General features: G+C 36.5%; 1 protein-coding gene across 8 annotated transcripts in view; it reads right to left on the bottom strand.

Annotated features, from left to right (window-relative positions):
* The window catches only part of RALGAPA1 (Ral GTPase activating protein catalytic subunit alpha 1), a 139,220-nt gene that overhangs the window by 43,478 nt on the left and 74,620 nt on the right, over positions 1-21,122 (bottom strand). For all 8 annotated transcript variants that reach the window (XM_072866137.1, XM_072866138.1, XM_072866133.1 and 5 more), the window contains 7 exons: positions 15,471-15,581; positions 14,411-14,479; positions 12,469-12,603; positions 11,536-11,719; positions 3,784-4,648; positions 2,176-2,247; positions 1,117-1,240 (listed from right to left, as the gene is read on the bottom strand). In XM_072866137.1, coding sequence (XP_072722238.1) covers positions 1,117-1,240; positions 2,176-2,247; positions 3,784-4,648; positions 11,536-11,719; positions 12,469-12,603; positions 14,411-14,479; positions 15,471-15,581 — 1,560 coding nt within the window. The remainder of the gene's footprint in view (positions 1-1,116; positions 1,241-2,175; positions 2,248-3,783; positions 4,649-11,535; positions 11,720-12,468; positions 12,604-14,410; positions 14,480-15,470; positions 15,582-21,122) is intronic.

The raw sequence follows: 21,122 nt of genomic DNA on the forward strand, positions 1-21,122 counted from the left end.
ACAGTGCCTAAAGAAAGCTGTATCTCAGATGTGAATACATTTAATCTCTGCCCACATGGGATATATTTGCTTTTCTGTTAAAGGATCCAGAATTTAATGTTAAGAGGTTAAAATATTAGATGTCTCATCATGGAATATTAATCCAAATTAGCAACTCTCTAACCTAGCTAATAAAGGCTAAGAGAATTAACCCACTAAAGAAGGATATTTGAAGACACTAATGTGATTTTTTTCTTTTTTTCCTCCTGAAGAATCAGGAATGTGGGAAATAAACATCAATGCTTGTTACAGTCAGCAGACTTCTAGCAGTTTTCCTCTGTTCCTGTGGAAAAGTCAGAGCCATTATCCACACTGCTAATCTAGTTGTGCTCTTATATACCTAAGGTGTAAGAAAAAGAACAAACAAGATGGACACTCCTGTGGACACTCCTGATGAATGCAAGTCACAAGAGGAACAGAAAACCTGCAGATTCTTATGCAGCCAGCCAGGAGCAGGAGTGATTCCTGTACTTCTGTGCGACAGTGCCAAGTTCAGCTTTACAATGGAAGTTAATCCTGTGCAGTCAGAAAGAAAGGATACAAAAAAGGAAATCCTTGTAACAGTATTGAACTAGTGACTAAAGAGTTGCAGGTCCATATAGATGATGGGGTACATCACAGTATTTCTGACTGCTGGAAGAGACATGGAGCAGAGTGTGTGAACAGATACATGCCTGCAGTGGAAGGCAGGCAGAAGGGAGCATGAGAGAAGCTGCACGTTCGTATTTTTTGCATTCCCAAATTTGAGCAAATCTCAAATTTCAATGCACTTAACAATTTACAGGCCTACAGGGACATCAAGATGCCTCCTAATCAGTCCATGAAAGCCAAGTACAGGACTGCATGTTAAAGAATCATCTCTGCCTGCACAAACTTTCTTAAATTGAAAGAGCTTAAAATTAAATAGCTAGTATTGCTAATGAAATTAAAACCAGAATTCTTCTCTACATCCTGCTTGCAAAGTAGTGTATTTCAGTACTTGTGAGTAATGCTAAAGAGCCAAAGACTTCTAATATCTAAAGGGATCTGTAGCTTTCTCTGTAAACAAACTCAGGATAAAAACGTTTTAATAAATACCTCCCAGCCAAGACCAGCTACAAAATCCTCATAGGCTTGACTTCCCCCAGTATTAGTAAGAATGGAGTGTTTATCTTCTTGTCCCTCAGCAACATAAAATACTGCAATCTTGTGTGTCTCTCGGCTGTAAAACAGAGAATGGTCACTGCATGACAGTGCCTTTACTAATATGAAACCAAAATATGCAAACAGTACACACAGAGCATGGCTTTTAAAACATCGAAAAAGATAGTGGAAGTAAAGTACAACTATATGGCTTATTTTTGAATACCTTCTATATTTCCATACTCCCATTCTGTCTTTTCTAGTCTGGTCTTCTCTAGAGCCTGAAGTTTAGCTATACTTGAACAGCATTTACCCCTTTCATCACTTCTAAGATGTAGGATGGTGCTGGCAGTACCAATTGCTACTGGAATAGCTGGGCTTCTGAAATGAGCAAAACCTGCAACACAGGCATTATCGACACTGCACTGCCCATTAACAACAGTGCCTTGTGAATGCTGTGGCAAATGCAGCTTATGCAACTGAATGAAGAATCTCTAAGTACTATAGCAATGTCTTCTGTTCACTGCTTGCTGTTAGACATTGGAGCAACTGAAGGTGGTTTCTCACACTTCTAAAACCTCCACTGGATTTTATTTCAACTTCTACAAAAACAACTCAAAGTTTTTAATTCTGTGCTACAACTCCAACTAGAATTCCATGTCTTCAAATACTAACAGCATTGGAAAACAGCTAAACAATTAGCTGAAGCTTAAAATGTGGAGACTTTGATATATCAAAGTTTTAAAACTATTCCATGTTATGCATACAAATGTTCATAATTTTAAGTTATTTTGAAGTTTGTTCTATCTCATGATATTCTACTTGTAGAGTTTCACTCTACAAATAACGCCAATGTAACTTCAATATAACATCAATAACTACAACACAGTGCAAAATACATGAATAATTTACAAAACTATTTTAAAAAATTAGTTCAACTCTCACATCTATGCAATTAGAGCCATTTAAGTACAAGCACACTTAAATAAGTAGGCAGCCATTAAAAGAATTTACCATTGTCTTGAGTCCAAATTTCTGAGTTCTCGAAGTAACTTCTCATTTTTCTTCAGGAGATGAAAGCTCCTTCTAAACAGAGAAATTTGTAACTCTTTTATCACCTGTTCACTGATGGATACAGAACAGTACAAGAATGGTACAAGAACATTTCCAGGTCCATTCAAGAACAGTCAACAAATGCTTTTTCCTTTTCAGTAGTCCTTTCTTATATAAAATATTAAGATATCTTTCAAAAAATATACAAGCTTTTTTTTTTTACTCCAGGAAATCTTCTATATCCATTATAGCCCTGAGTACCACCTTTACTTCTTTCCACTTTCCTCTGTCAACCTATTGGATCCAACTGCAATCAATCTCTTCTCTACAGAAGAACAGACAGAACTCCCTTTGACACATATATAAGCTGCACACTTTACTAGGCCATAATATATATGCTTAGTGACAAAAGCCACTCCCATAATCTACTGTCCTAGGGAGTCAGTGCATTAAACACAGAGCTTTTGCTATTCTGAATTGCAGAAGAGAGCAGAACGTAGCTCACTAGTCACCCAGCCAGCTGTAACAATTTAAAGAAAAAACAAAACAATATGTTAGAGCGAGAAAGGCACTTTTGATTTCTTTTAAACTGCACTTAAGATGTTTCCCACAAAACACATTGGAATGAGCAGTACTGTTTAAAACCAGACTGCCTTGAGGAATGAAAGACCTACATAAGAAGGGTTCTAACACCAAAATTTTGTTCAATTCCAGCGATAGCTCAGTGACACAGATTATTTTTGTTTTACAGAATATCCATTTCCCTTCATAGTAAGAAAATATTTCAATGCCTCTAATATGGAATTTGACAGCTATGTCAAAAGAAGATTTCAGAAAGACCCTTAAATTCTAGGATGCCAATATTTGTACATACCCACATGTATACACAGACATACACCTAACTACACCCCCACAAAAAAAAAAAATGTAAACAGAGACATTACTTTTGTAACTGAACATGGCTTGTCTCCTGTTGTTCTAAACAATACCCAAACAATACCCAAACATTGCCAATGTTGAACTAAATAGTAGGGGACACATCTTTCTCGTCAGCTAACACAGATGCAATGCTTTGAGGCTGCATGCAAGCATGCTCTTATCAGGCAAAGCAGCAGGACACTGTCCAGCAACACAATAGCTGAGAATATGACACTTTCAGAGTCTCATTCTGGCATAGAAAGGTAATGATTTTTGCAGGAACATACATGGGAAGCAAAGAAAGCAACAAAGATGCCGTCTTTACCCATGGTAGTACCCCTTAGTACAGTTGGTGAAAGGATTATTAGAAAAGATACCACTCCTTCAATTTGCCTTCCAACACTGTTCTAAGGAAAGAATATAAATAGCAATAAAGGCAACAGGTTCCTCCGTTCTGTCTCTCTAAATGACAGGTTGAAATGCAGAACAAACCTGCCATTTTCCCCTCAGTTGCACATCCCCCTTCCTCTTTTGTTGGCTGGCCTGGAGTATTTTTGGCTTAACCCACTGTATGATCAACTATTATTACACAGTAAGAACAGCACAATTCCTTAAAAAAAATTTCTTAAATTGTGAGTCTTTTCTTTTTACCTTTTATCCCAAGAATTCATTCCTAGTATACTGAGAAGTAATCTGCAGTAGTAAAATGCTGACTGGGGCTTTTGTGAGGTTGGCTCGTCCTGCTCCATAGCCCTCATATTTAAATCATTGAAATGCTTTTCAACAAACTCCCTCTCTTCTGTGTGCTGCTTCAGAATTGCATTGATGACATCGTTCTCCTGCTTCTCTGAGATGCAGACTGGTTGAGGAGCAGGGATGTTGAGTGAGACACCAGTTCTCTGTAAGCATTCAGGGCTTGTAACACCTAAATACTGCAGAAGCTCATCAAGGGCATCTTCTTCATCCCTAATGGTATCCCATGTTGGTACAGTGTCTCTAAATTTCCTTTTTACTTGGAGTGTAATTCCATCCCTTGCAGATACATCCTCCACATGCTCAAAAGATGAAAGAGCATCTTCTGGTTTATCTTGTTGAGATAGTGAAAGTGCAAAAGAAGTTTGTTGTGAAGATCCACATAAAGATGATGGTCCATACAAAATGGCCGAATCCCACGAGTACTTGCCAGATAGATCACGCACTATAATTCTGACATTTGAATTAGCAGATGCAAGTCCAGCAGACAGTCCTCCCCCAGGCATGTCGTCTTCTGCTTGGATTTGTATGCAAGACACCAGGGAAGTATTGTTTAACACAAAGAATTGAAGGTTTGGGTTCTCAAAAAGTTCAGGAGAAAGTTCAGGACTTTCAGTGTATGGATTGTCGTTGTTTTCACACACTTGACTGGTTAGCATAGCAGGACCTCCGCTCATAGGATAGTGGCCTAAGTGGTTGACAAGATGTGTTATCACAGTACGAGCAGCAACAGAAATTAATCCTTGTTGCATGTGAGTTTTCACTGCGAGAGAAGGAACATAGGTTTTAAAAGAAGAGTTCAGAAAACAACATTGAGATTTACGTATTTCTTTTGGTCCCCTCTTTGTGAGCTTTAAACAGAGGATGAGCACTGCAAGATTAGGATACAGCCAACTCAGCGATGGAAAAATATGTATTTTGATGAACACTGGTCTTATACATAAATGGCATGAAAAATCATAAGATAGTTAAAGAAGCATCTTCATTATTTTACAGCCTACCATACCTCTTTTACCATAGCTTTGTAGTCAGCATGGTTCTTCTAAAATACACAATTTCTTAATCTAGTGAAAATAAATCTTAAATTGCTGATGAAGCAGAGATCATAATTGTGTTGTAAGAAGTCCATTTCCAACTGCAGTGAATTCTTATATTTATACACATCATTACATTGTGAAAAACAAAGGAACATAGATGCACAAAACCTCTAATCCATCTTAATTTCCCCGGGGAGCATATAGCTGTAGGTTAGGTTGAGAATAATACTGGATGATTTTGAAGTACCAAATCAAAGACCGGGCTATCTGCACTGACCACAATCTAACAGTAGCAAAATTTTCAAAAAGCAAATCTCATGCCCCAACTGCATTTTAAGAAGTTTCAGGCTGGAAAAACCTGGAGGGAGAAAGAGAAGTTAATTGTGCCTATCTTATGTGAAATTCATCTTGTGAGATGCACTGGTATTTCAATATGGTTTTGCCACCTCCTTTGTTGCATACCTTCCACTTGGATGCAACATTATCTAAATTCATAAAAGGAATTTCTTAATGTTTATACCACACCCTGCTAACCCAATACTTTATTGTTATTGGATTCTTCTATCAAATCCACTCTACATTACCCATGAAGTACAGAGCTGGTCAAAGCGACTGTCAGGCAGACAACCCTGAACTGCTCAGAGTACCCACTGAAGAATCCATACACAAAAGTATTACACTGTAGAAGATCACAGGTAGAAGAGAAAACAGGATCAATATGGCAAAGCACTCATTTCTGCAGCCTCTCTCTTTTAACAGGACCTGGATGCCCTGAATTTGGGATTTACAGGGTGAAGATAAATCAAGACTGTATTCCTCAGGATTACATCAGATATTTTAAACTATATTAAACATTGAAAACTGCTGCAAATACTTCCCACCTTCTTTCTCACCAAAAATCCGTCAAACTAGAATGTTCTGAACCACGTTACTTTCTCATTCAGTACTTACTGAGAAAATGTAACCTCTTGGATGTGTAAGTATGGTATAATGAACTCATCTCCCTTTATATTGTGTATTTATACACAATAAAACTGATGTTTAATAAACAAATTTCTTTTTGCAGTTTAAGGTGTCTTAATTGGTTTAACTGGAAAAATAAAGGCAAATTTGTAATGCATACTGACTGTCATGACAGATTTTTAGTTTCTGAAGCACTGGATGCATTTGCGTCTGCAAAAGTAAACAATTCGTATATATTTCCCTTTTTTTTTTTTTTCCCCACAAGGTTTGGGTAAAGCATGTAAGAGACGTTTGGGACTCTGGCTCTTCTCTACCTTTAGGGAGCACTAGATCTCAAGTGCAAAAAGGGAAACATTTCATCCTCTTAATAGTTGGCAAAATCAACTTAGTTTTCACACTATTCCAAAACTCAGATAAACTCAAATATTTCAATAAATTAAGGCCTTGAAAACTATAATAGAAACAAATTAGATATTCTATTTTTATCTGTAACATTCTTGAGGTTTAAAAATTTACAAACACAAATACATTCAGTGAAGCTGAATTAAATGTCCAGATATTGATAGCATACAAGGAAATTAAGTTATAGTGCCATCTGCTGAAACATAAGAAGGAACTGTAAACAAGTTTATACAAGACAAAGAGAAAATAAGTTGGATGCTTGAAGAATAATTTATCAGTGCAGTACTAACCAGCACCTGGACAATGCAGAGGCTGGCCCATCAGGCTCATCTTTTTCAGGGTATTTATGCTAAGTGGTTAGCACTTGGCACTGCACAGGTAAGTAAGGTAATACTCTTCTCAGGTTCCTAGGAGCAAAGACATGTGAGCTTCCCAGCTACCTGAAGTCTCACACTGCGTAGGTTAAATGCCTTCAGTTAAGTTCTGCTGAAAAACCTGAAGAAATGAGAGGGACTTGTCAGCATATAAGTTATTACTATTACTGTTTTGTGGCAAACCCTAAAGATCTCAAACCTGAACATGGTTGTATTGTGCCTGTGTACATGAATTTACTCCCTTAGAAGCCTAAGGGACATATGGAAAAGAAAGGTGATACAATGATACAAAGAGCGGAACACTGAATTTAAATTTGGAAGGTCCATTCCCAGTCCTACCGTGGTCTTTCTCTGAAAATTTTACTCTTGAATTAAAATAACAAATAAAAGAATTGGGATATATATCTGTCATTGCCTCTTCTATAAAATGCGATCAGTACTTCTCATTGAGTTTTCTCTCAGAATACAGTATTGCTGATTTAAAAATGACATAGAAAACTTAAATCAGAAGTATTAAGAGAAGCATACTGAGAAGTAAACTGTAAAATGTAACTTGTTATGTTGAAATAAAATAAAGCAGTCTCAAAACATTTTTGCCACACAGCAAATCAGATTTTGGTGATAGTTTCCCTTAGGAAAAAAAAAAAAAAGAAGAAACCCAGTAATGCTTTCTGAAAATATGAGAATTTCAAATTAAATTTGCAAATTCGCAACTTAAAGGTTACAATATTAGTAATTTGTTCCGAGAAGCACATCTCCTCAATCAGGAACAACTGGACATTCAATGTATTAGAATTCTTAAAATGAGTATCTAAACCATGCTCTTTGTTTCTGGAAGGCAGATCAAAATACACAACAATGGAAGCCATCACATCTTTACCACAAATTCTACAACCTAAGCCATACCATTACACATTAAAGCAGCCTAACTGCTGCTTTGCCAACCTGTCTTCCTGAGTGAACTCATCTCTGCTCTCTTTACAGCGGTACAGTCTTTTGCTTGGGCAATGTAATATTTATGTGTACATGATCATTTGGTAATTTGCTAGAAGCATGTTATACTGGCTATTTTTCTCAGTCCCTGAAATTACCTCTTTTGTGGAAAGGCTGAAGGTCCATCACCACTAATTTGTAGCAGCTGCATGAATGGAGGATTCCTGAATTTCCTTAAGATACGTTGTTAACTCTTTAATTCAACTTTGGCTGAACAGCTTCTAAACAACTACAGTTATGTAGTAGAAGGAAAAAGGAATGACTGAGGGTGGAATTTAACTCTCCTCACCCTTTTAGCTATCTAAAGAATGATGCACCTGTTTCATTGCAGTTAGAAGCCCGAATTGGAGAAATGGGATTAATCTCTCCCTGGAAACTCTTCTCTTTCTCCATTACATTTAGAGGGAGCTTAAGAGAGTTCAGTTTAGCTTGGCTACCTGTATTTTCTATTAGCTTAAGGAAGTCTCACTCCTTTCTAATTTTAAGCTTCAGGTATAGAGAGATGCGGTTACAGAGAACCCATCTACAGAATATTCTTCACAAAACACAAACTGTGCTAATCTGGATGCACCATGTATAAAGTGTTTTTTAAAAAGTGTACTTTTGTCCCCTTTCTGTAAAAAAGCAAACAGCAAAGCCTTAAAAGAAAAGTACTTTCTATTTCTAATTTTTAAATAAAAGCTAAGACTAAACATCAGATTGAGGAAACCTTTTCTTCAGAAATTGAAATATATTAGGAAAAACGATCAACCTATGCAAAAGAGATTAAAATATGTTTGGAGAAATATGACAAATGGGGGAAAACTCATGAAATCAGTAATTGATGGACCACTGTATCTGTGCAATGCAACTACCACATTCCAATCACAACTCTCTCTAACAGATTTGTGATCTATGAAGAACAGGTTTCAAAATGTTTTTGCCTATAATTGCAAAAAAATTCCCATAAAATATTATTTCCTTATAACTAGACTCTATTCAATAGTCTGACTTTGCTATCTATTAACATTAGAAGATGTATAGCACTTTTTGTTTACTGCTACCTATTTTCAGCTTTCCTGTCAATACAAGGGTCACAAACTCCATTTTACTTTTTCCTAAATGTTTGTATCTTTTAATACAAACAACAAAAAAGCTTTGAAGGAGATGTTCCATTTTAATTCTCCCTCATATATGTTCATGGTCCTGTAATGACAGGAAAAGATCAGAAGCAGGTAAGCAGATCACGGGACAACGCAGTCCAAGTTAGCTTTTGCACATCTAAACTGTACAGTGAAGGGCTATAATGCTATACTATCCTTGGAGAAAGCATACCTGTCAGTGCGACACTGAATCCAGGCTAGTTAGGTGCGGTTAATTAGCCCAGGCAGCACTTGTATGCCTGCACTGTAGCTAGAGGAAGCTGTTGTCGATACTAGCTAGAGGAACAGCTCATCAGCCTTCATGTAGACAGGCCCTGTGATTCCTTAGATATATGAAAGCACCGCAGACTTGCTGTCTGCAGATTCTGATGATGCAAGAAAAGCTTCCTACTGATGTCTTTATTGTCAGCTGCTAGAAGTTTGTTCTGGTTTAAATATAACACTTTAATATATTTAACACTTAATTTTCTTAACACTTAACATTAACTTAACTTAATATTTAATACTTAAATTATTCCTTTACTTTTACTTAACTTAACATTTAACACTTAAATTATTCTTTGTGTATCGTACACTGCAATCTGCCACTTTACCTGAAACCTACAGAAAGGAGGACAAAGAAAATTTCACAGATAATCCTAGGTATAACAGATTCCTTGTGAGAGATAGCACTTGGAAAGTTACTGAAACAGAGAGGGGAATAGTCGCTTCTCTCCCCACATCACCTGTTCCCAGAGGATTTATCAAATTTTTGCCCCAACATTTATTGCAGGGCTTGCTCCAGCCTCTCAATAGATCCTATCCCCACCATACAGCTGTATCACTGAAAGTCCCATATCTTCACCATCTCATACCACATCATACTGTGGTAAGTGTCCACAAAACTTGTGATGGATCTGACCTTGAACAATTCCTTCAAAAAAGGTATCATGATAGCACTTAAAAAAGAGGTTGACCCATTGACATGCTGCTCTGCTGCTAGCTTGCGCTAATTGACCTCCTGTCTTGATCAAGTCCCAGACTGGTTGTTATCCACTAACTTTACTCCTCTCACTCCTCCACCAATGCCAGGGAGAACAGATGCTGTGCGATCGGTTAAGCACTGCCAATTTTATTCTCTGCCTGGTAATGTGGACTAGAAGTGCCAAGGTTGCAAGACCAGGGTTGCATTATAATGCTGTAGTTTGCCAATTAAATTTCACGATCTGACTTACAATTCCAGAGCCCTGAAACTTTAGAAACATATGGGGCTTCCTTAATTCACCTGGAGAGATAAAAGGAACATCTGAAATTACTTTTATTTAGAAATTTAACAAGAAATCATAAAAGAACAGATCACGTACAGAAATGCAAAATGAAGATATCGATGCTAAGGCTTTGTGCAACTACATTCATTTAAAGAGAAATCTATTCAGGGTTGTCTTTTCAGATTGTCAGATTAAACAAGCCACATGGCATTTGCTGCTAACCCATAATTACAGATTATTACAGAATACAAAAGATGCCAGGCATAAAAAGCTACTACAATTCACTACACTGTAATAGAACATGCAGTGGAAGTTAATTTTGGCAAATGCTTTAAATATTAGCTTTACATAATATGTATAGGTGAGACTGTAATTAGGACAGAATGAATCCTTCGAAGCCTCTTTCATTCTGACCCAGCAGATGATTACTTTTTACTAATAAGACCACAGCCATTTGACAAAAAGCCAACTATAGTACCTTGCTTCATTCTTCAGTAAATTTAATAATTACAGCTCCTCCTGCCAATAGTTCTCAAATCAGACTTGTTCAATCCAATACTGAGCTTATTAGGGGACAGCTCTATGTTTAGAATTCTTTGGCCAAAAAAGTACTTGAGGATGATGAAGCATGCCTTAGACAAGGGCACAATGATTAGCCATTTTCTCTACATAAAAAACAGCACGTAGTCACTACAGACCACAAAATCACCTGCTGTTAGCACACAGCTGCTACAAAGAGCTTCTGCATTTATCTGGTTCTTAATACCTTTAAGGAAGCCGAAATGGAACAACTTAATATGGAGGGAGAATAGCACTACACAGAGTTTCTGGTATCAGTATTAATCTCATCTTTTTCAATTTTCTTCCCAATGTAGCCATTTGATATTTACTAGATACACCGCATAATATGTACTACTCCTCTGTAGCTTAGTTTCTTGATTCTTTATTTTTATTTTCGAGTTCTGAAGAAAATTTTAATTCCCAGGTCTCTTAAGGTTCTAAGCAGATGAGAGAAAACTTCTCTCCTTTTAGATTACACTGTTTAAAACCACAGAGTTAACAGATTGACAACAAATTATAATTGGTTAAAAAAAATTCAACGAGAGCTTTCAATATGGCAAGCTCAGATAGGCAAAAAAATCCCAAATATTCTTAGAAAAAGGAGGAAAATTAAGAAAAAATAAATTAATTTACTGAAAGTAAAATGAAAAGCAACATTTATCCATGTTGCAGTACTTAATACTTTTTGCTGATACACAGAGCACACAAGAATCCATATCACATCGATCTTCATGTTGTTCAGAAGATACTTATTTCAGTTAATTCAGTTATTTCAGTAATTGCTCAAAATTATGTTAGCTCATTCCATACTAATGGTTCTTACCTAGTATCTAGGTATAATTTAAAACTTATGCTTTAGACAAACACTTCAATACTGGAAACCAAGATAAAATCTTTTTGAAAGAAAATGTATTTAGGCAATTTGACAAACCTTCAGTGACTGGCTGAAGTTTAGAAGACCTCTCCGAGTCTGGAGAATGCAGTGGTTCTGGTTCCTTCAAACTTTCTAAATGCATAAAAGGATCGTAATCCACACATGCCAAATCAGAAAGGCTTAGAGGAAAATATTTAGGGTTGCTAAAACACTGAGATCCATAGACACATCCATGCAGAACCTAGAACAAAAACAGAATTTCATGACATTAACTACGGAAATTTCTACTTCATAGTTTTATAAGAAAGGAATTTTATTTTTATTTACGTTTTTTAATTAATTTGTCAGAACCAGGTAGGAAGGACAAAATGTTGGAAAATTTTAGATGCTTAATGTTTACAGAAGCAAATCCTGGTCTGCAAGGAAAACTGTTAGAACAGTGTCTGCACTGAAGTGGAATTTAACAATAAAGAAACAAGAAACAAAACTTACAACAAATCACTAAGCTACCTTTATTTTTAGATCTCCTATCTTCTTTAATTACATATGCTAGGTCTAAGCTGCTGGAGGTTTTAATCCCCTTCCCTTGCAAAAAAAATACCTATCTTTGCTCTGTGTCCCTACAGACAGCAATTATAACTTAGTGCTTTTTACTTTGCTTATTGCTAAATAAAATTGCTTGGTATAAAAAAGCTACTTCCTCATGTGTCTTAAATGTATAGCTGGTCTTCTACACCACAAATGTCTGCTATTGGTATGACATACAAAAAGTAACTTAGTTAAACATCACAAAACATAAGACAAAATTAACAATTCCAAATATACCGAAGATCAAGCAGTTACAGTAAAACTTACAAGAACTAAGACAGTACTCCACATTTCAGCAGTAGAGCAGAGGTCAGCTTACAGAAAAGTTCTGTCTTCATTTCCATGAAAACTGACTACCTCCATACATAAAAATTCTCATTTAGCGAGTAAAGAAACATGTACCTTATATATACAATTAAGAACGGATCTTTCAGTCTTATCATTTTCTGCTCCTGTAGTGTGAAGAGGCTGCAGCAACGTCTTTAATGGCAAGGCCATTATCCAATCCAATAAACACAGAAGTAAAGAAACCACCAACTGGAACAAACACTTTCAATTACAAATCAATTAAACCAGCACCTGCTACTTCACATTTATCACTGTATTTTACTTCTCTGTTTTACTTTCTTTTCTCAATTTAGTAGAGCCAGCCTTCTGCAGTAATGGCAGGTCACGCTTGTTTAAAAGCCACTGTATCTTCAAAACCTATGGCATCAGTAAAAACTTTGGCTACTGAGATATTTAACAAAGACCATCCATACTACAGTTTCTCATCATAAGTCTGTGAGCAGATACTGTGCTTAAGAGGATACCCGTGATTTTTCAATATTGATTTGTAGGGTGCTGTTTTTAAAATGACAGATTACACAGGTACAAATTAAGGCTGATGCACCATTCTTGCTGTAAAGTGAATCAAGGATTACACAAAACTGAACTATTTCAGCTGCATTTAGTGCTTTATAAATAACACAGAATTTCCTTCACAACATATCAATAATGCTACGCAGCACCAGGTATAATCTGAAAGAAATCCAACTGCTTTCTGTATTGTAGGCTACTCAGTCAGCAAAAGAACCAACTCCCTCTAGGGGATGTTTTTAAAGACTGTAGAACAGAATTAGATTAAGACACACATACACACCAAATTATTAATAACTTACTGGCTTCAAATAATTATTTTTAATTTTTAAAACTTAGCTGTGGAAGAGGAAACAATTCAGATAAATAGCTGCAAGATTCTCTAAAATATTTCCCAAGTTAAATAAAAGTCTTTCAAAGAAAATCCACTTAACTAATTTACTAATAAATGACATATAAACATCATACTCATTTCACATAATACATTACAAGTTTGTCTCTCAGAGGCACCAGATAATAAACCTAATGATGAAGGGCTCTGAGTATTTTTATATTAAACCAATTTTTAAGAAACCCATTAGGACTAAGTCTGTCAAACTAGGTAAGCCAATTTTTGATACGATATTTGACATCGAATGATCAGCGTTAGTTCATGGGGAAATTTATTGACTTATGGGAAGCATCTCAAGTGGAAAGGTGGCTAGCTTGGCATACTGCTGTAGTCTATAACAGCCACTGCCTCCTCGCAAGCAGAGAGGAGAGGTGAAACAGAGCTCTGGAGGCCAAAATGAGCCTGCCATGAATGCTAGCTCCCATGGGAATGGGTGGCCCAGAACAACAGAGCTGCCAGCAACAAACCGCACCAAAGTGCCCAAGGCTAAAAGACTACTGTGTCCCACAGTCCTAGAGCAAAGCCAAATAATTCAGAAGAGATACAGCTTTCAGGAGACAGAAAGTACTACTGTGAGAATCAGGTGAAGAAGGAGCCCGTCTTAGCTAGGGGCCTCAGGCCCACTGAAAATACGAAAAGATGGCAATCGTTTTGAAGGATGACAACAATCATCTGAAGATTACAGGCTACCTTGCTCAAGAATATACTTACAACAGAAAGTGCAAAAAATCATAATCTTATAAATATTTTGAAAGGTATTCTCCACAAGTTGAGAATATATTTTCAGTATAAGACAAGTCTGAAAAGTCTACGTTACTTTCTTTGCTTGTAAGTTCACTGAGGATAAGGAAGAAGAATACTTTCTAATTATTGAAAACAATCAATCTCAATTAATTTTAAATGCATATTTTCCTACAAAAACTTTAGAAATTCACTTGCCTAAAGAATATTGCTGGAATTCTGAGAAGACTATACTGTATTATACTTAAAGAGCTGAATCCCTACTTTAAGGCACAGCTTAAATTTTGTAACAATGCTATGTCACACACCTTTGCAATTAAATTGACACATTAAAAAGAACTGAGAAATGTTTACCCTCTTGTCCTGTTCGTAAGAGGAAGCTTCTGTACTGGGTAGCAGATGGGTAATAGTTGCTATCAGAATCTGGGGAAAATATAGCATAGTTTCTTTTAAAATACAATTTAAATATTTAAATTTAAAATACATTTTTAAGCAGGTATATGTGACACAATACTAGATTCATGGTTAAATTCTATTAAAGTTATTTTGAGACAAATTACAGTATTCCGTGCCACTTTTTTTTTTAATAAAATCCTTTTAATTGAATTTTGCAGAAGACATTGAAGGAATACATTCTGCTTGACTGACGTAGGTGCATTATGGACAATGAAATTACAGAGCTACTCCAAATATTCAGGCAGGAAGAGAACTTGATTCAACACATTTGTAGGGTGCAGGAAGGAGCCTGATGTGGGTTTGTGTACAGGGCTATTTGAGCTCCTTTATTTCTTACAACTACTAGAATTTGTGAACACCCTGCCTCTTCTTAATCAACAATATGACTGCATAGGGGCAGAGAAATGCTTGGTCTACCTTTCAAGAAGCTTCCACACCATTCTCTTTCCGGTTACCTGGGAGACCTCTGTCTTTTCTCTGTGGTTCAGACTCACAGAGGCCATCGTCTACTTCCTTGTTATTTAAAGCGTATTCAAAATAATTATCTTTGCTTTATACTGAAACACTTCAATGCAAAGTATTTTGCATACGGATATGCAAAATACAATTGCAGATCTGTATTTTAAGTAATCGCTTTCTCACTAAACTTAAACTTATTTGAAGATATTTAATATTTAAAAAATTTGCACTTTATTGACAATATTCTCATGTAAATAATGACATAGTTGTATTGGAGAAAAAATAAGCATGATGTAGCCATTTTACATGTTAATATTGAAGTCAGCTAGTAAGTGCAATGTGAACCCACACAATTAATGTTCAGTAAGATTATGTTTTTACTAATTTAACATTTTGTGAAACACACTTGTCAATATTCTGGTATTTTAATTTCAGTGAAATACATTTTACTGTTACATTTAAAAGAATTAAAATTTTCAAATTTTAAAAAATTACTTACTTGAATAATTCTTAAAGGTGAATCAGCTTGATACACTTGAAGTCTATGTACATAATGTATCAGCATGTTCAGCATACTGCAGGCAACTTGGGCTACTGTTTTATTCGGAAACTAGAAAAGAGAACACAACCCAGTAACGATGACTACATTTCACATAACAGTACATTAGGTGGTAAGGTGGTCAGGAATTTTGGTGATGGTTTTATACATATAGTTCCTTATGTACCTATTTATCGGAGGAACAGAATTAAATTTTACAAAATTTAAAAGGAATTATTTTATAGTCATAAGCAAACCCAAACATCAAAGGCTTGATGGGCAATTAGGGAGTTGCACGCAATGAGGGAAAAGGGAGAGGAGTCTCCTAACTAACTTCAGACTGGTTAGTACAGCATCATGAAGCCAGGAAGAAACAAATTCATTTCTTGCTACCTTAATGATTATTAATATTAACGCATCACTGCAAAAAAACAAGGAATCTGAAATTGCTCTGATTCTGAAATCAGAGCTCTTTCTTGAGAACCAAGGCAGGTGAACAGCTGTGTATCCAAAAATGCATGATATAGTACTAATAGTGAGACTAATTGTTCTGTATTTGCTAGTGACTGCTGTGTACAGCACTTGTCTGAATGGAAATGAATGCACCTCGGCTTCTGTGCTTAATTCCTCTTTTCTCTGTTATCTTTTAAAGGCAGGAAAACATTGCTGCGCTGGAGCCTGCCTTCAACAGTTACTAAAACGCTTAAGTTACTGTGTCGGTCAAGGCAAAAGTGAATGCATTTGTACAATTACTCCCCAGCTCTGGGAGTAGATGCACACACTGCCCTACACTCCTAAGTGGAAAAACAAAGAAATGAAGCGACAAGCATACGTTTCCCTAAATTGTTAATGCACAGGACATTTCATTGAGGCTTCTTACTTCATTGCACTTGCCTTAAAACCTTACGCTGTGAACCAAACAACAAGCACAAAGTGAATTTTACAAGTGAATTTTATTCATCTAGGACATGAAAATCCTACAAATCTGAGCTAAAGACAAATCTGAGCAAAATGGATATTAGCACAGCAAAACTACAGACTTCAAAACTACACAGCACAAACTACACAGGAGAAAAAACAACATGCAACAGCCCCAAGGGAAGGATTTCAAATACATTCTTATTCAAGAAAATACTCTGTCCTTACTGAGAACAAGTATTCCAAACCATAATACCGATGCATCTCAAAACACGCAGAAAACAATTAGGTAATTCATGCTTTAATCATGAAAAATCCTATTCTATTTCTCCAATGAAGATGAGTGACATCAGAATTCCTGCATTATTAAAAGAATAAAAAAGTAGTTTACATGTTTTAATCTCACTTTACTTAGCAGTGAAGCTGTCACAGGTGTGTGCCGCAAAGTGGCTAAGTGTCTACCTCTGAACTCAGAAAAGTGTAATTGTGTTGCAAAAATACTTAGATTTAATTTCTTGGCTTCTTAGACCGTTTTCTTCATCAGTCCAGTTCTATTAACCTTTCAGGGAAGGGTATATCTCACAAACCTTAAAAAAACCCAAAAGCTTTAAGAAAGCTGAAATTCCTGGGCAATGAAGCCTGAACAGAAAATTAAGGATTTCAGAATAAAATTTCTGAATGGCAAAAATTTAAAGGTGGAAAATACACTGGAAGAAAACTCTGCCCTGGGCCAGCTTCTTATCAAAGCAGAGCTATCATTTTTTACATTTAAGATCTTGAAAAGGAACATTAAAAGTACAAGCATAAGCAAAAGTATGGAGTACAAAGCTTTAATTAACATTTTTTACTTGTGGTATCTATGTAAGCATAAAGAAAGACTATGAATGGCTCTTTCAAGTCAGCCACAGACACGGAAACCAGAGTACACAGGGTAGTTAATTCTTGTTCTGACTTTCCCTGTTTCTCAGTGGACGCAGTTTCACACTACTGCTGACTTTTAATTAAAACATGGTAGACATCTTACATCTGCAAGTCTTCCCACAGCTTATGACAGGAACACCATTATATTTTATCCCTCATGAGACAGCCTCTCTCCATGCTGTGAACATACACTGTAAGAGCACAGTAAGCAGGGTACAGATTCTAATGTTCAAGCTCGAGTGACAACCAAAAAAAAAAAAAAAAAAAATTGAAAGCATAACAATTTGATTACAGAACTTGAGATCAAATTCAGATTGCTGGAAACATCGTTACAAACTTGCAGGAAAACGCGAAAGTCACTGGAGAGGACAAAAGGGGTGGACAATCCAGAGTAGCTTAATACCAAGTATCCAGATCACTGAATTTAAGAAAAAATTAAAATTACCTGAGAAAAAGGCCTGGAGACTTTTCAGAGTCTTTAAATAATCAGCTGTTTACTACTTAAAAACAGGGAGCATTTTCTTTTCTTTTTTTTTTTTTTTTTAGAGAGGATCATCAGGCTCTAAAATGAAGACGAGTGAATGATTTCTAGTGCTGGTTTATGCAAATTAGTTAACCTCTTTATGTTCTCTGGTTGAAGAGATTTAACTTTTTTTTTTTTAATTTAAGAAAGGGAACAAAAGGCTGAAGGGTATAAAGTAATTAATATGAATAAAATTCAAATCTTGTGCACTCAAATTTTCTTTTTCATAGGAAGAGCACCAGGTAGGAAGTTTTGATCAAGAATACAGGGATTGGCACAAACAGATCAAACCCTTCAGAAATCTGTGCCAGCCTGGTCAATATATCACATTTCAAAAGAATGCACAGACACTTTAGAACAGACAACTATAGCTATGTGTCCTGGAAGGACATTTTCCTAAACTCAAGCAGCAACACTGGGTTTATCCTGGGTAGCAAAACAATTCACCCCTTTCAACTCAGCTGCTTTGTTCTGACTTCTCTTCCAAGAGCCTTCAGAGGTGGCATGAAGACGGCTGTGCAATGCTACAAACATTTCACCAGCCATTCTCTATCTCAGGAAAATGCTGTATGTTATAAAGCATAAGAATTCACTCCTTTGATACGATTTTATACATAGTAGTGTAATTGTGGGCATAATTTTTTAAAAGGTACTCGACAAATATACTTCTGTATTTCAGAAATAGGCATGTAACTGTTGCTAACATTTCTATTCAATGTTATTTGGTCAACTGTACTTATCAGTAAGTTGCACTAGGATTATAGCTCCCTATCCATTCATTTCTCCTGAAAATAAGAAAATAATCAATTCTGGGAGTTCAAGTCTCCTACTATTTGGAAGCCAGGAGTTTGCTTAGGTAACAAATTAGATCTAATTTGTTTCTCCCATGATACATTTATGAACTTTTCATTTCATGATTAAACTCTATTGTGAATGTATAGCACTGCTCAGAGCAGGAGAAAAGCCAACATGCTCTGAATGCTTTTGCCAAGACAAAGCAAAGCAAAGTAGAAATATGAATATATTTGTTTTCTCATTCAAGAAGTAATTTATGTTTAATATAAATGAGATACAAATAATTGGTTTAATAAATACGTCAAAGAAAAATAAGAGAAATCACAGTGAATGTCAGGATTAAAAATAGTTCAAACTGATAAATTGCAGAAGTAGGATAAAACCAGCATCATTTTCCTAATACCAAACTTGCACAGGAACTTGATAAAATGCACTAGTTAAGGGATATTAAAAAGCAAGGGGGAAAACCCTGGAAGAGAGTATTAGTGAAGCTGCAAAGGATGAATGTGATTTTGCAAAACAGGAAATTGCAATTTAGAGTCTAATACTAAAAGCCCTGCAGCTACTCATTTTAGACGTAGACTCAAATCCTGCTTCACAGGATGCAGTCAGCTGATTTGCTAAGATACTTTTCAGATTCCCATTGCTGAAAAGAAGAGTTAGTTCACAACATCTGACACAAGCCATGTATAAAAAGTGTACACCCCCATTTTTATCAACGTGTATGTATATAAAGACTAGACTATTCATTGAATTTTGATGTAAACAAAGAGCATGTAGAAAGGTTCTGAAAATAATTTCAGACATATTTAAAAAGTGGAAGATATTGTTCACAAAAATGCAAGTTTGCAAAATGCTAGAAAATAAAATGTTTTTAATAATATTCTAATTATTCCATAAAATATGAACAAGTATGAAAAAGATTTGCAAAAAGTAGGAAAACAAAAACACTCATCAAGGAAAAAAAAAAAAGCCTAAAAAGTGCAGCTTTTTAACAGAGATGATGAAAGGAATATACTGTTGATATACTACCACCAATACAAAATCTCAAAACCAGAGTTGAAATCCAGTGACACCAGTTTCAGAATAGTGAAAACTGTCATTCACAAAGGGAAAGGCAGGCAAATGTCAGAAAATCTCTTCTATCCAGAAGCGTTTTATAGGCATTGCACCACAATGAACTAGCTATATCTGAGCAAGCTGCATTTCCAGGTGAGAATCACTGTGCATACTAGCTGTATTTAACAGATTCAATCAGAACAGCAAATACCAAGACAGTAAATCATCCTAGATCTCAAGAACTTAATGTGAAGGTGTTTATACAGAATTGCATGGTGACTACCAGAGACTGTAAAGTTATATCTTACAAATTAGTTTCAGAACCACTATGTTGGGTGCAGGTGGGAGGGTTTTGGCAGTGGGAGGCTGCAGGGGTGGCCTCCGTGGAAAGGAGCCAGGGACCCACTGCTGTTCTTCCTATGTCCTCCCCCTTCCTGCTGGGGGTGGGCGAGTGAGCGAGTGGCTGGATGAGAGTTTGGCTGCTAGGTGGGGCAACCCACCACAACCCTTAAAAAGGAGAGGTTAAATCCTTCTGAAAAACTGTAAAATTACCCAGCTTTGCAGCATGCTTCATAAAAAATGGGAAATAAACTTTAATGATAGCCATAAAAACAGGTGCTCTTTACTTCTCACCAAAATCAGAGTTCTCATTATTCCCTTTCAACAGGTAGTTTATTCACATAAACTTTGATGCCAACTCTTGACCTGTCTTTGGATTCAGGTTTTTTCTAACAGGTACTGGACTGAATGACATGTCCTGGAACGACCACAGAAAAGCACTTTCACAGAATCATATAGGTTGGAAAAGACCTTTAAGATCATCGAGTCCAACCGTAAGCCTAACACTACCAAGACCACCACTACACCATGTCCCTAAGCACCTCATCCAAACGGCTTTTAAATACCTCCAGGGATGGCAACTCAACCACTTCCCTGGGCAACCTGTTCCAATGCTTGATAACCCTTTCAGTGAAGTAAAATTTCCTAATATCCAGTCTAAACCTCCCCTGGTGCAACTTGAGGCCATTTCCTCTCATCCTATCACTTGTTACCTGGGAGAAGAGACCAACCCCCACCTCTCTACAACCTCCTTTCAGGTAGTTGTAGAGAGTGACAAGGTCTCCCCTCAGCCTCCTTTTCTCCAGGCTAAACAACCCCAGTTCCCTCAGCCACTCCTCACAAGACTTCTGCTCCAGACTCTTCACCAGCTTCGTTGCCCTTCTCTGGACACGCTCCAGCACCTCAATGTCTCTCTTGTAGTGAGGGGCCCAAAACTGAACACAGTATTTGAGGTGCGGCCTCACCAGTGCTGAGCACAGTGGCACGATCCCTTCCCTAGTCCTGCTGGCCACACTATTTTTGATACAAGCCAGGATGCCATTGGCTTTCTTGGCCAC

The sequence above is a fragment of the Ciconia boyciana genome, chromosome 6 (genome assembly GCF_034638445.1).
Source record: "Ciconia boyciana chromosome 6, ASM3463844v1, whole genome shotgun sequence".
Taxonomy (NCBI): domain Eukaryota; kingdom Metazoa; phylum Chordata; class Aves; order Ciconiiformes; family Ciconiidae; genus Ciconia; species Ciconia boyciana.